Source organism: Cyprinodon variegatus, unplaced genomic scaffold, assembly GCF_000732505.1.
Source record: "Cyprinodon variegatus isolate N-32 unplaced genomic scaffold, C_variegatus-1.0 Scaffold207, whole genome shotgun sequence".
Taxonomy (NCBI): domain Eukaryota; kingdom Metazoa; phylum Chordata; class Actinopteri; order Cyprinodontiformes; family Cyprinodontidae; genus Cyprinodon; species Cyprinodon variegatus.
In genome coordinates this window covers 343,427-359,290 of record NW_015150660.1, presented here as the reverse complement: position 1 = coordinate 359,290, position 15,864 = coordinate 343,427, and the positions used below count along the sequence as shown (strand labels likewise).

The 15,864-nt window shown below is 37.8% G+C and overlaps 1 protein-coding gene across 5 annotated transcripts in view; it reads left to right on the top strand.

Moving 5' to 3' along the window:
- stard13 (StAR related lipid transfer domain containing 13) overlaps positions 1-15,864 on the top strand; it is a 72,104-nt gene that overhangs the window by 40,808 nt on the left and 15,432 nt on the right. For 3 of the 5 annotated variants that reach the window (XM_015380099.1, XM_015380098.1, XM_015380101.1), the window contains 3 exons: positions 13,589-13,660; positions 14,437-14,518; positions 15,792-15,855. In XM_015380099.1, coding sequence (XP_015235585.1) covers positions 13,589-13,660; positions 14,437-14,518; positions 15,792-15,855 — 218 coding nt within the window. Of the gene's footprint in view, positions 1-2,979; positions 3,520-10,669; positions 11,384-13,588; positions 13,661-14,436; positions 14,519-15,791; positions 15,856-15,864 lie in introns of those variants that run through there. The other 2 variants (XM_015380100.1, XM_015380102.1) reach the window with 2 other exon arrangements.

Sequence of the window (15,864 nt, the reverse complement as noted above, 5' to 3'; positions counted from 1 at the left end):
AGATAGATAGATAGATAGATAGATAGATAGATAGATAGATAGATAGATAGATATGTATAGCTATATATATGTATTTGGCAATTAATGTTCTGTTTAGTACTCTAAGCTCTCCCTTACAGTCAGGGAGATTGAGAGGAGTCAGCTGTGGAGGCTTGGGGAATGGTTTCCCTGGATGCTTCCCTCTGGAGGTTTTCCAGGTAGATCCCACTCAGAGGAGGCCCAGGACATGCTGGAGGGACTATGTCTCTTGGCTGGACTTTGAGCATCTTGTGTCTCCCGTGGAGGACCCAGAGGAGTTAGCTGAGGGGATTGAAGTCTGGTGTCTTTCTGTTAAGACTGCTGCCATCGTGACCCAGTTCTGGATAAAGCTCTGTGTTCATCTTTATTTCCATTTCTTTTGCCTTTGATCCCCATTTGTAGTTTTACACTTGTAAAAACTATGATCAAAATAACTCCTACTGCTAGATATGATTTATCAGACACAACCAATTTTCATCAAGAAAGTAATTTATCATTCACTTAAGAAGAAACAAACATTTAGAATTACTTGGCAATGAAAGTGTCAAACATTACCTGAACTAGTAAACTGTATTAACAGGATAACACACAATGCTTTTCCCCAACAACCGCAGCTAGGATGTGTCCTTCATTAGCACAAACTGCTTCAGGGTTTAGCTTTAGTGCTAAAATAGCTGGATACAGAAACAAGTTCTTCCAACTTTCTCTATTGAAAGTCTTCAGTGGTTTCAAACCTAACTTGATTTAGTTGTATACAGTATAACCCATTGACCTGCAGCCTTTTCCAAAAATGGTGAATGAAAATAGCAAATTTAAGGTAGAATTTGTGTGAGTGAAACAAAATACAACAGTATTTTATACATTTTTAAGTTTTTGCTGTGTAGGAGACCAATTTATTAAAAAAGAGCAGCTGATGATACCTGCAATCCACTTCTTTTCATTGCTTCATCTTTACATCCAAGCCAGCTCCCAAAACTCTCCTGCTCTTCCCTCTCACTGCTGTTTAACCCATCAGCTCAGAGGCACAGAGCTCCACATCTGTCTGGATCAGATTTGAAGATGGAGATTCCTTAAAATGCACGCATCTGGCTCCACATCTACACTGGTATTTGACCAAGCATTTCCAATTTGCTATTGGCCGTCAGGGGCCGGTGAGGTATCCAGGTCAGTTACATGGTGACGGGACATGTACCTTAAAAATGGTGTTACTAAAAACTGACTGTGGAGTCGCAATAGAAAGTAAAAAGTAAACCGAGACCCAGACAGAAAAAAGAAAAAAATCCCAAAATGAGGATTTGAGTGCGCAGTGGGATTTAGTTGTAATTCTACAGATCTGCTGGATTAGGTGAGGTGGGGGTCACTCTCTCTCCATGTGGGATTTGGGGGTTTAATTCCACTTTACTGGAGATTTATGTGAATGTCTTTGGTTTGTGTTAGGTTATTAGAAAGCACAGATGAACCCAAAGGGATTGAAAGAGACAAACAGCTTAATCATTAATCATCTCTCTCACCCCAAGCTCAGCCATGGCTCCTCTGGAAGTTTCCTTCATTGACACTGAATAGATGTCATCTGCATGTAAAACCCAGTGATTAAACATAAATGTGCATATAATTGCATTATTTTGGGTCATTTTTGTTGCAATTTGACTTTCCGGAGTTCAAGAAGAGCTCAAGATGGCAATCCGAACTTTCTAGAAAAAGCTGAGTGTTTATTGTTAATATATTTTCTCTTTAAATGAAGACTTTAAGTTAAATTTTTTAATATATATTTCTATCTACCATATATTTATTATTTATATTTATTCTATATTTGTATCCTTTTCACTCCAGTGTTTTTGATATGGTGTTGCTTTTAATTCATTACTAAAAAAATAGCAATCAGTTCTAATTTGAAGATTTTAACAAAAAATAAATCAGAAGTTAGACCTTTAATTGGGTTTTTTGGTGATTTCGCTTGATTGCTAATCCTACATGATAGTCAAAGTTTACTGTAGCTGTAGCTTATTATTTCTTTATTCCTTTTGGCTTGTTTAAATTTAACATGGCAGATCTAATATCACACTTTCTACAGCTTTTTTCCATTTACTGCTCCAGTTACATGCAGCTATTTAGCTTAATGTTGTATAGTGTAATACAGCAGTTATTCTATGTTACAGTTTCTTTGAGCGTTTTCTGAAGTTTTCTCTAAATGTATTTATATGTTCATTAAGAAACTTTTATTTACAGTAACAGTGTTTTCTACTTTGCAATGTAAATCAGAATTATCCTGTATTTCCTGAAGAGGGCAGTGTGATCAAATCCAGTCTTGAATTTAGCTTTTTCCATCTTGTCTAATTTAGTGAGACAGAATATAAATTTTTGGAGATATTCTTGACACAATGAGCTGTTTTGTGATGTTTGTTGCCGCAACCTTTAGGAGTAGCATAGTAACACAGCTTAAAGATGGGTTCACCTTAATGTGGTATGAACTTGACGGAGAACATAGCTGAATGGCATTAAAAGTCCCACACAGCTGCAGAAACAATAGCCTCACTCCTTCCATACTTGCATTCCTCAGACCCCTCTCTCTCACACCCACATACTCTCTATTGTTCTGCTCCTTCCTTGTTTCACATCGGGATGTTGGGATCATATTTTTTTCCAGGCCTACATCCCGCCGATCACAGACAAGCACATATGTCTGGGGCAGGTACCAAACCGCTTCCCTGGCAAACCTTCAGGAAGCAAGGAAGAGTTCCTTCACCGGCTGCTGGTCACGTGGCTAAAGGAGGGAGCTTGTGGAAGTAACAGTTTGTGACTATATCCTCCTCCCCTCTCAGCCAAGAAGTTGCGTGCGGGCGGGGAGAACAAGGGCAGCAGCCTGAGTCAGGTGGTAGCATGAAGTTTGTGGAAGAGGGAGGAGGAAGAGGAGGGAGTGTGGCTTCCAGTGAAGACACGTTAGAGGCAGCAATTCATCTGGAATCCTCACATAATAAGTCATCAGCACCGGAGTGAAGAAGGCTTGTACGAATAGAGATAATGTGGATGCTGCTGTAATGATGGATCCATCTGGATTAAGTAAAGGTAAAGAAAGGGTAGAATCACCAGGGAACAGAATGGATCATGCAAACAGTGCAAACGCAGCAGAAAGTACCAAAGGCGAGGATGCTGCTGTACAGACAGTGAGTTTAACCTTTGCTGACAGAGTGGACAGCATGAGGGACGATGCAGAGAGTGCTGACCATCTCTGCAGTGAGGACAGCAAAGACAGCGCTGATCTTCTGTATCACAGGAGTGGAGAGCTAGAAAATACTTTGGATGAGAAAGATCAGAGTGCAGAGGGCGGCAGCAACAACTGCGAGAGTGACAGCGACAACACCAGTGAGGAAACCTGTCTGGAGGCAATGACTCCTGACGGTCAGGACTATTACCTGAGGCTGGGTTACACGCCCCGGAGGCGCTCCGCCCTACGCCTGTCACGCATCATCGCTCGACAGCAGCTTCTGCGCAAGCTGGCACAAGGTAGTCAAAGAGGGAGATGAGAGAAAGTCCTAATAAGTGTCATAATGGTTGATTTGAATTTGACCATCCAGGATCAAAGGGAGAAAGTTAGTTTTCTAATCAGTTAGGATGGAGACAGATGCAGTTTGAACAATGTAAGCTTTGATCTGTGTTGAAACATGGGAAGGAAGCTTCTGATTGCAGCCTCTTTATGTCTGATTGTGTTCTCCTTGATTTTTCTCCAATATTTTAGTTATGGCAAAGCAGTTTGCAATACATCAGTTTGTTATTAAAGCAACAACCCTTACATCTTGTGCTTCAAATGTTATTGTTTAAGAACTTTCCTGAAGCATTTTCTGCTCACATCTGAATGAACTGGACATAGGCAGCCACTTTTAGACCAAATATGGTTTTCATAAATCTAAAGCAAGTCTAAACAAACCACGAAGGGTTCAAGTGTTATTGTTTTTGTCTGTGTTTCACCTACCTTACTGGATACTTCCTCTACTTCCTGTCACATGACTCACACTTCCCAAGAAATAAACCCAATATTCAACAGAACAACTGAGGCGGCTCTTCAGCCTTTGCTTTTTTTTTTTTAGAAGACATTATTGTTTGTTTTTTAAAATTTTAAATTTTTTTTTTTAATCCACTCCCTTCTGATGATGTATGAGACAAATGTCCAAAGGAGAAACATGCCAAGAATGTACATAGAACAGCATGTTTCTGCTTGTGCAGAGTGGTGGTATGACTTTGCTGGCTTCCACTCCCTACTTCTTGCACTAATACACCCTTTTTAACCTTAACCTTCCCAACATGGATGAATAAATGATCCCCCTAATGGAATATATATAAAACTGGGACAAATTATATTAAATTAAAGAGGAGAATCTTTAATGACCTAAAAGTGCTTTTAACATGTGAAAACAGATGTTTGCATATCCAATATAAAAAATAAATGTACTTTTCTTTAATAGTTTACATTGAATTAGAGTAAAGTCAGATGGGATTACCCAAATTATAGGAAAACAAGAGAACACATTTTTAAACTTTCTCATAATTTTGCCTTTAGTATTAAATATAATTGTCTTTGTCTGTTTTAATTTACAATCTTATCACAATATTTTTTTTCTAATTTTTAACCAATCCTCCTGACAGCATACGTATCTAGATAATGTTTTTAGGGCTGTCTTACACACAGGATATTTGAGCTTTGCCCTAAAATATTCAGTGGAATTGAGATGAAAGGCTTTTGATAAATTACTTGAGTATTTTCTTTGTTGTACTTGAGCTAATCTGACTGATTTATTGGTTTGGTCATTGGAAGAGTTAGGGCTGGGCATTTTGCACCTAAAATTTTATCACAATATTAGGTTATATTTTTATAATAATGATAAAAGTAACAGTTTAAAAATGGAAACATTATTTATTTGCAGTCTTTCTTAAATAACTGTATGGCAGTGACTGGGTTGGCCTACCATAGCAATCATTGCCCCACAATCACACATAATACTCTAAAAAATACACACATTTACATTTGGCTACTTGAAGACACCAGTTGCAAAAAGAAGGATGATTTATTACCACTGAGCATTTTGAGGTAACAGAATTGAATCATATTCTTCAAATTTGTCAATGGCCCAGTGGAGAAAAAAAAATAAATAAATAAATAAATGCACATACTTTTTACTTATCATTGTTTAGACATTAAGATAATAAATCTACATTTTTATCATGACTAAAAACTTATCATGATAGCAATAAATGATAAAATAAATGTCTCTTAAAATTAGAGCTGATGCAAACAAAAAAAAAATTGAAATTAATTGATTATTGCAATAATTACAAGTATTTTATTAATCGACTAATCGTTAACTGGAGCATAGAGACTAAAACTTCTATATCTGATAGAGCAACCCACCTGGAGCACTATTTATACCAAATTATAAGAAAATATATATAAATATAAAATAAGGTTAAAAAAATTGTCTGACAATATGCTCTATCCATATCTCCTCTAGAAGTAAAGCTTTACTTTCACCTGTTTAATCCTTTAAAAAAATCTTTAAGGAACCTTTTGTTATCTGATTAATAAACGATTATTCAAAAAAAAATAATTAACAGATTAATCGATTAGCAAAATAATTGCCCTACTTAAAATCTTTTTTAGATGACTGTTGTGAAGCACAAACAGTCCTTCCTAAAGCAAAACACTCTGGAAAAATAATGCTGCCAGACTTTCAAGTCAGAATGTTGTTCTTAGACTACCTATATTTCCTATTTCCTCCTGCAAATTTTAAACAATCTAACTTTCAATATTGGAAAATGGCTTCTTCCTCTGATTGGCTTTTTAGCCCAAGCTGAAGCAGGGCTGGTTTCACTATAGGGAGAAATACTGTAATACCAGCTTCAAACAGCATCTTTACAAGGTGTTTTGCTTTTGCTCTGGGCTTTCTACACACATATGCAGCAATGAAAGCAGGACACAGAGCTTGAGCAGTGTGATAAAAGAACATTCCTTAGGTGTCTGTACTTGCATATAATAAACACATGATTGTGGCACATCCAGGCTTCTGGAAATTATAGCCATGGATAAACCAGATTAGAGATCCACAGAGCTCTTCCTTTTAGCTTTGCTTATTTTTTCTAATTTTCCTAAGACGTCACATGAGAAAGCTGTGTGTCCAGAGTTTCCCTTGAAATGTTACCACAGGTGGGCCATCAGTTAGCACCAAGGTTTTTATTAAAGGCTTATTAAAGGCATGACATAGCTGGTGAAGGTTTCACCAATTAGTTAACTTGGTTGAAATAATAGTATTTTTAGTGCTTCTTAACTTTTTATATTTTAAGTTTGCACATGTGGAAAAAGGTCAGGCTTATGATTTTTAAAAACAAAAGCTTAAATCTGTGCATTGAGTAGATAACGAGCAATATATGGATTGGATGTTTTGGGAAATGCATTCAATCATGAACTGGTTTCACTTTGTTTAAATATTTTGGAGAATATTCAATGCTTTCAGATTTTTCTGGAAATAGTCAAGGTTTTCTGAGCGCAGTTATGGTTTAAAAACATATATTTTCCTTCTTTTTGCAATTTTTAAAATAATAATCTCTCTAATTGAAAAAAAGAATTTTACATTTTTAAAATCGTCACGTTTTTTATGTTTTATTCACTGTCTGCTACAAGGGAATTTAGATTTTATTACTGCAATTTATCATATCTACAATAATGGTCAAGGTGTCTCACGTTGCATAAGAACTGATTGTTCAGTATATGATTCTGAACCAAAGTCAATGGAAAAGGGTTTGATATATATATATATATATATATATATATATATATATATATATATATATATATATATATATATATATATATATTTCTTCCAGCATGTTACATGTAAAGTGAGCTAGAGATTAGCGGACTGACTGTGGTTCTGTTCTGTGTTGGATTTCAGTGCCTTAAAGATCTATGTCAAGCATCAAAGCTTAAAATGACAGTTGAGAGATTTATTGTCATACAGTATGCAAGGGAAGAAGCTGTTTTTTTAATGCACTGAAATCCCCTTTTCATTTTTATTAAGCACAGCAAATCTCCAAAAAATTGACTTAACTCTTTATTTGCAAAATTCAAACAATATAATCAAATATTTGTATGAAACAAGTGTCATTTAAAAATCACTATTAATGTAAAAACAAGCTAAAAGTCATTAAATGAGAAGCTTGTTATATTGTAAATCTCCATGAGACGGTACTTAAAATGTTGTTAATACCCCACAATTGAATAAAATACTTTTTTTTTTCTTTTTTTTTTTAAATTGGAACTATAAGGAAGGTAGAAAGAAGTATCGATGTGTTATTTTGAACTGCACTATACTTTGGTGCAATACTGTTTGGCTGAATGGTGAGGAAAAATTATTGTTTTGCCGAGAGTCAAATGTTATGAAAATAAGTTTTTGAAGAACTTAGATGCTCCATTCTGTGGGTGTTCTGTGTCTTTAATAATTTAATTGGCCCTTTTACTGACAGTAGACAATAATAGTCCAACAGAGTTTAAGAGCAGATGATCTTATTGATGTTTTTACTCATCTTCCTTCAGGTAAATTGCATTTTGAGTAGCCCAATTGTATGTATTTAATTTAAACAATTTTACAGATTTATACATGTTTTCTTGTCTTTAATATGTCCTTACTATGTAAGAGCCTTTCTAGGTGGCATTTTCATGGCATGTTGTTGTGCAGTAAGAGGCCAGTCTCCCAATGAATAAATGATTAAAATGTGACGGGTAGAAAAAAAGCCTCTCATGCAACCTGATCATGAAGGCATTCATGATCAGAATGAATATGAAAACAATGCTGGAAGATTTTTCTTGTACACCCTCTGCTGGACAAAAGGTTGCATTCCCAAACACAGAGCTTGATGACCTTCAGTCTCCTTTTCTGCTCTCATTTAAATGCAGGCAGCAAACAGCTATAGCTCTGGTCCCTTTTATTACTCTGGTTGGTCATAAGTGCAGTTTCTCAAACATTGCATGTGCCCGTGTTTGTCTGTGGACTCCCATCCTTGTGTAGGAGGAGCCTCTATCTCTAAAATAGCAATAATTCATGCTAATATTGATTTGGGTTTACAGTGCATTCCAGAGGTTCCAACATCATAGCAGATGTAGCTCATGAGAGAAGACAGACATGTTCTACTTGATCCCTCCCCCATCCCTCTCGTCATATCTCATCAGTCCTCCACTGTCTTCCCGAGTCCTTTTTTTTTTACCTTTAGACATGAAGGACTAAGTGCTTTAGCGTATGTGGGAATATGGCTTCTCTCCAGGCCGTCTGTGTTTGTAGTCTTTGATTTTACTGGTGTAAAGGTTTAGAGAGAGGATGTATCCTAATAAACGCATTAAACATTTTATATATCTGTTTGTACATAGCGATAAAATGTTTTTTTTTTGCACTTCACAGTAGTCTGAAAATCTCTTCTGCTTAGGAACTTCCTGCTACAGCTGCTGTTCATGGTTCACATGCCCCTCTGGATTCATGGGAAATTATCAGCAGGAAATGATGTCATCCAAGTCCCTTTAGAGTCCCTGAGACTTAGAGACTCAATAGTTTGTGTAAATCTAGTACACATACCATCCACCAGCTCTGTTGGCTGTTGATCTGGGGGCTTGCTGCCTGCTGTCACTTATTTCCCTCAGCAGGACTGCAGTGACATAAAAAAAAAAAAGATTGGCAGGGAAGCACGGCGGGTGCCTCAGATTAGTTCGGTCTGCCTGGGTGCATTGTTGTGTTTTGCAAGCTATGCCAGGCATGTTTGTCTACTAATTAATCTCTTGATTAAATTCTGCACAGATGAATAGTGGTGTTTTGTTCCCACACTAAAGGGAACCTAGTCTTTTGTCTTTCTGTAAAAACATGAAATCAAATTTGGCAAATACACATGAACAAACACCGTAATGAAGCCTTTGATTGCTTGTATTTTGATAATACCATGGTAATGACATGTCATCGCTTTTTAATTATTTCAGACGCAAATCTAGACTTGCTAATTGTTAAATCTGCTTCATGATTCAGAGTTATGTGTAGTAGGGGTTTAACTTTAGCAGTTAACTGATGAAACAAACTCTACCAGTTGGGAGGAATGTGCAAGCATCTTTGCCATCCCTTTTGCTTGATTTTCAAGAAGAAATATGAGGTATTTCAGCTGATATAGACTAGATAGTAGAGTCTACAGACACAGCCATGTGCTGCTTCTGGTTGATGTCATACTATCACTGCATTTCATTGATTCGAAGCACATCTGTATCCAAGGTTAATTCAGATATCTTGCAACATTTCATATTGCTTGCAAGCTAAACCGTCACCATGAGGCTGTGGAGATTTAACTCTACGCCTGTAGTGCAACACATCTTGTTTGTTGCCATTGCTTCAGTAAATGCTCACTCTATCCATGGTTTAAATTTATCATTGGGAAGAGTGTTCTATTCCCTCTATTTATTTTCCAACCTCGTGTTTTCCGGCTGGGAGGGGGGGTTAGGGTGTGAGAGGGTAGGGTATTGTGGATGTGCAGACATGGTTATTTGATGATGTCTGTATTTTAAATATTTGCTTCTTTTACAACATATCCAGGCACCACACATGCATGCTTATGCTTTCGTTGGACAATGATGGGCTGGTACCAATCTTTAGCAGTGAACTTTAGAGATTGCAATTTCATCATAGGTTCTTTAGTGTTAACTACAATTATATTCTAGTGATTTAATTTCTCTTGGACACCCTGACTGACGAGCACCAACACTTTGGAAACTATGGTATGAAAACTTTGCATTTTCACTGCATTTATTAAGCCACAGTGAGGCAGAAGGGAAAACAGCTTGCGATCTAAAAATTGTAGGTTTGATTCCATCTTCTTCCACATCAGAGGACGTAAGGCACCTAACCCTGAGTTACCTTCTGAACTGTGTATCGGTGTTTGAATTTCTTTTTTCCTTTTTCTAAGAGATGCCTTTATTGTTTTATTGTTGCTTCTTAGAAAAACTGTTTTTAAGATTTATGAAGTATGCCAAAGTAGACCTCTTTGAACTGTCAACAGATTAAGAGAATACCAAAGTCAGTGAATCAGTGTCCTCGTTTAGCGTGCATATGACAGGTCATAAACTCAACACTTACAAAGAAGAGATTTTTTCAATTTCCTGAAAGAATGTGCCCTTTATGTGGCTTGTATTGGAAAACCTCGAGCAAAAATTACATATGCATCTGTTAGCTATTTTTAGTATTTGAATCCACGAGTTAAAGTGAAAAAACAAATAAAAAAACAAGATCTGATTTGTTTTCTGGGGGAAAACAAATGTTTTGCTTCTCCATCTGGATCTGCACATTTAGATTTTTTTTTTTTATTATCAAACTAAAGAAATCAAACCCTCCTCAAAATCTCACAGAGAGTAAATAAACAACTTATGTGATATTTTGTCTTCGTTGTGGTTTTCCCACAAGGTCCGTCCATCTCGGCTCCCCACCCCAGCCGTCTGTCTCATCCCTTTACTTGTGTTCTCTGACTCACTGTAGGCGACATCTATGCTGTTTTAAATGTGCATGCCAGTACTGGTGTCTAAGTGGGTTTTAGTGTACACTGTGTGGCCAAAGCGTCACAAAGAAGCCAAGGTCAAAGCCTTCTTGGCTTCCAGTTAGCCGGTGGGCTTGGCTGACATATAAAGTCAGCATCCACCAACTGATGTCCTGCAACCTCAAGGGTCTGGCCTATGTGAACGTCAGCTGAAATGAGTCATTTCCTGCTGGATACAAAGAAGATGCAGACTCTGTTGTAGGCGCTTGAGTGTAAGAGTGGGGATTGGGATGTTTCTGTCGAAGGATGAAAGGAAGTGGGAGCGAGAGTTTTTATGTAAAAGAAAGATTATAACGGAGAGAAGATAAGACCAGAAGAAGGAAAAATATAGTTTGAGTGTTCAAGTAATTTTTGAAACAGGGGTTTCGTTATGTGAAGGAACCTAAAGATAAAAGGGAAGGAAACAAGAACAAGATGACTTGCATGATTTTTAAAACGTAAGTAAAAAGAAGTACGAGGTCAGAGAAGTGCATAAATAGAGAGATACTGTAAGTGCAATCTGAGAGATGAAAGTTTAAGAGAGGGTGTTGAGTAGAAAATTAGAGGGAAGGGAAAACCTGCATGGAGCAGGCTGGAAAAAGAGAGGCAGAGCTGTAAACACATGAGGTCGGAGAGCCAGCGAGGAAGAAAGCACCGAGCTACTGCTGCTGTTTGATGGAAAGCTGCACAATGCAGCAGATGGATGTTCCCTGTGATGGAGAGGAAACTTCAACCGGAGCAAAGGAAACATAGAAATCTGTCGTACCCCTCACCATGAGGGCTTCCAGTAAGTTTTGATTGTACATTTAAGTTACATATGATATCTTCGTTCTCTTTACTTCCAGAAGGCTTGGATAAGTGTTTGTATATTTTCTCCAACCTTTAGCCCATATGTGATTTAGAGAGAAGAGTTATTCAAAGAATGTTGGAAGAGGGATGTAATTGCTGGATTGTGGTGACAGTGTCGTTTCCTCTGACCGTTCTCATCTCTGATGGTGAAGTACGGAGGCTTTTTATTGCCCCACTGAAGTTTGCCAACACCTCTTAACTAGTAAGGAAACTGAGAATGTATGAGTGAGAACTTGTCTGAGCAACACATTATTTATAGTCACAAATTTCACATTTAAATACTTTATTCCGGTTCATATTTGTCCTAAAACAGCCTGTCCATTGTTTTCTGTGAAATGTATTAGTTGTAGTATTTATACTCCATGCATTAAGCTGCTTCTTAAATGTTCTTTCATGTTTATTTCTCCATCTAGGCTTGCTGTGGAGATGTATTTAATTCTTGGCAGCAGTTTCTTTAGGATTTCTTTTGTCAGCACAAGGAGCCGCTTTAATAAGTGGCTCCCTATAAAGAAAACATATATAAACACACCCAGATTTCCCTACTGCCAGTTAAGCAGCGTGTGTGATACATATGCCAGTGGAAAAAAAACAACAACCTATAAAACAAAAGCCTGTTAAAATGCTTCATGCTTGCTCGGCAGCCAAGGCCTGATATGTTTTGGTACGATGCGGTACGCCTCTTACATTTATCCAAAAACAGCAAAGCATTTTCAGAGGTTTTTGTGAAGATGTTTTAAACCTTGTGATCAGGAGACTTCAGAGAATATCTTTACTGGCGGATTTTCAACCTTCTCAGTATCATCATTTTGTTTATTTCCCAGAGGGAAAAGACATCTCAGAAATTATTTTTCCTTAATTAAAAACGATCTCAGAAAGTAATATCAAGCATAAGAAAAGTGCCATGCTTAGACTTGACCTATCTTGAAAAAAGTAAAAGTACTCACATGTTTTAACCTTCTTACATTTGCCCTGTCATCCATCCATCCATCCATCCATCCATCCATCCATCCATCCATCCATCCATCCATCCATCCATCCATCCATCCATCCATCCATCCATCTGGTGTGTCTATCTCCAGTAGTCTATGGGCGAGAGGCGGGGTACACCCTGCACAGGTTGCCAGTCTTTCTCAGGGCAACACAGAGACAAACAAAGACATACAACCATGCACACACAAACTCACCCCTAAGGACAATTTAGAGAAGCCAACAGTCATGTTTTTTTTGACTGTGGGAGCAAGCCGGAGTACCCGGAGAGAACCCATTCATGCACAGAGAAAACATGCAAACTCCATGCAGCAAGAGTCCGGGCGGGGAATCGAACCAGAAAGCCACATCTGTGTTGCCCTGCGACGGACTGACGAACATGTCCAGGGTGTACCCTGCCTCTCGTCTGTAGACAGCACCCCTCCCTACCCTGCTTGGGATAAGCATGTCAGAAAATGGATGGATGGTTATTTTCTAACAAATGCAAAACAAAAAAACTTTTTGGAATTAAATTAAAAAATATATATTTCTCTTCACGCTGATACCTGAAATACTTTTAAAAGTCACATAATTAAAAAACAGTATTAATCTGTTAATACTTTTGTTTCGGTCTACCAAAAGACTGATAAGGTCAGATGATACCAAAAAATGCATGTTTGACCTATTAGACAGTAGATCAGTCTGAACAGATGAGCCACATTGTTAAGCACGGTGGTGTTAGCACCATGATTTTCTTCAGCAGTAATCCAGAAACCGGTAAGCTTTGATAGAAAGACTGATGGAGCTTACCACTGACAGTCTTGGAAATTAAGCTTTTAGAGCCTAGAAAAGGCTTAAGCCAATGTTTTATCTTGTTCATAGACTCTTCATCATAGCAGTTTCAGCCCCAGGGGTGCTTAATAGTAATAGAATACAAACTTTTCATGTCACCCTTTAGAAAATCAAAAAAGAAAAGAAATCCTAAATAATCTATTTACTTTTATTTAGATATGTTCTTATATTGGTTTATGACATAACCTCTCCATAACATTCATGTAGGAAAGTGGCATTAGTTTTTAAGGAGTGGTAATTTTTCAAACACTTTAAGAGCAATAACAAAAAATGTATCTCTGTGCCTTAATGAGTTTCACAAATATCCGCTGTTTCTGTCTTACAGAGATTGAGGCAAAGGAGGCTTGTGATTGGCTTCGAGCAGCGGGGTTTCCACAGTATGCCCAGCTCTATCAAGGTAACACACCACCGAGTCACCAAAGTCCAACTGCCTTATTTCGCACAGAACCTGCCCCTCCTCAGAGTTTTTTCCTCTCGTTTTTTACATCATGTGTGATTCTTTCTCTCTTCCTGCCATCCCTCAAACTTCACATCCCTGTCTTGTGTGCCGATGGGTTCTATTTCCAGTCTTCAGTTCCTCTCCAGAGGGAGGGGTCATGGGAAAGGCCTTGTTATCACTGCTGGGACTCTCATAGCTCCTTTCTCCCTGTTCTTAAGCTCACCAACCATTTTTTTTACCTCCCACTCCAACAAAACCTGACATTTTTTTACTTTTCTATTTGCGTAGCCTTTTCTGTTTTTCATCCAGTCTCGTGTCTCCTCATCTTATCTTGCAAACCTGCAGGCATTTGTTCATGTGATGATCATCAGGTCTTATGAGGTGGAAACACTAACATGAAAAGGCTTTAGAAATCAAACAAGAAGCCAGCAGTTTCTGTTAGACATGTCAAAAACATGCCGCTTCTCTGAGAAATGAAGGTCTGATTGTTCACCTTCAATCAAGTATGCATTGAGTTCAGTTAAAGCTTTACAGGGTTGGAAACATACGAGTATCTGTTGTAGTTCTGATGGGAATGACAAGTTTTAGTTGTTGCAAAGGCAGCTGTGGTTGACTTTAGAAACTTCACAAAGAACCCTGCTGTCTCCTGTTGTCTGTCAATCATTATCTAACAACTGTTTTCTCTTCTTCTTTGTTTCCTTCCTCCTTTTCTTGTGATGTTTTCTTTTTTACAGATTCCCAATTTCCAGTTAATATTTCGGCAGTGAAAAGGGACCATGACTTTTTGGACCGGGACCTCGTCGAACCTCTGTGTCGGTGAGGATGATATTTCTCTTTACATTCCTCCTCTGGTTATCCTTTCTGATGTGCTGGTTTTTCCTTGGGGTCTGCTACTTACTGCAACTCATTAGTTGCCTGACCCCTACCCTTAATGAAGTCCCCATCCACATCTCCCTCTGAGACTCCAAGGCTTTGATCTGGTCACCTCCCCTTCTCGCTGCCATGCTCTGATCTCCCATTCAAAGAGGAGAGAGACCCTGGGGGGGCAAAATGTAGTGAGGTGTGTGCGGGTGATGGTGACGGGGAACTGAGCGAAGGGATGCCAGAGCGCTTCTTTAAATGGATTTAAGCTATTTTCCACATCCTTCTGATCTTCCGTTGTCACATTACCCTGCTTCCTGATAAGTTCTTTTGCATATTTGCAAGATGTTAACATACTTTTTTACCGCTGCCTCACCATTTTTACAGATCTGCTTTATTTTTTTATTTATTACCCCTAGAATTTACACACCATAACCTAAATATGCTTTACTGGCATTTTATGCTCTTATCCAAATTAAATCCCTGAATTGTCTGCTGTGTTTTTTGGTCCTCAAGAGGCAGTTTGTTCACCAATGTCTCTAACAAACCACTGAGGCCCTACAAAACAGCTAAAATTATTGTCAGACAAAATTAGATACAGATGAACTACATTAAGTTTAATATCATACTTCTTAAAGCAGTCTTTTTATTCCTATATTAACTTTTTAAAAACTTCAAGTACTTTTTTCAGACTCAATTCAGATTGCATCAAGTTACAACCATAAATTAGATAAACTACATAAACTGTTTACTTATGCAAGTAAACAAAAAATGGTCAAATCTATTTTGGATATTTCTAAAATAATAAAATGTATAGTTACTAAATCAGAATTACTCAGTGTGTAACAGGAATCTTAAATCTTAGCAAACAGCAGATAGGATGAACCTCCGAAACCTTCAGTTTAGTATAAAAAGCAGCAGTAAGCATAGATGGTGGAGGTGTCATTAGACCTTTTTTAGTTTTCGTCAGACTCGGAAAGTCAGGGGAGTCAGAGCACTACCTTTGTGTTAAAGAAATAGTAAGATTCACTGCAGGGTCAGATCAGATTAAAGAGAAAACCGAAAAGGCTTGTCTGATGGTAATGGACCAGACTCTGTGGAAAAACAGGGAAGTTGAAGTAAAGGTATATTTATATAGTAAAAGTGAATCTTGCTACAGTAAAGGAGCAGGGTTCAATATACATAACATGAGACTGCTTTACTGACTTAGTGTATGTGTTTGTTGCAGACGATTAAATACTCTAAACAAGTGTGCATCCATGAAACTCGATGTCAGCCACCCCAAGAAGAAGGTAAGTCAA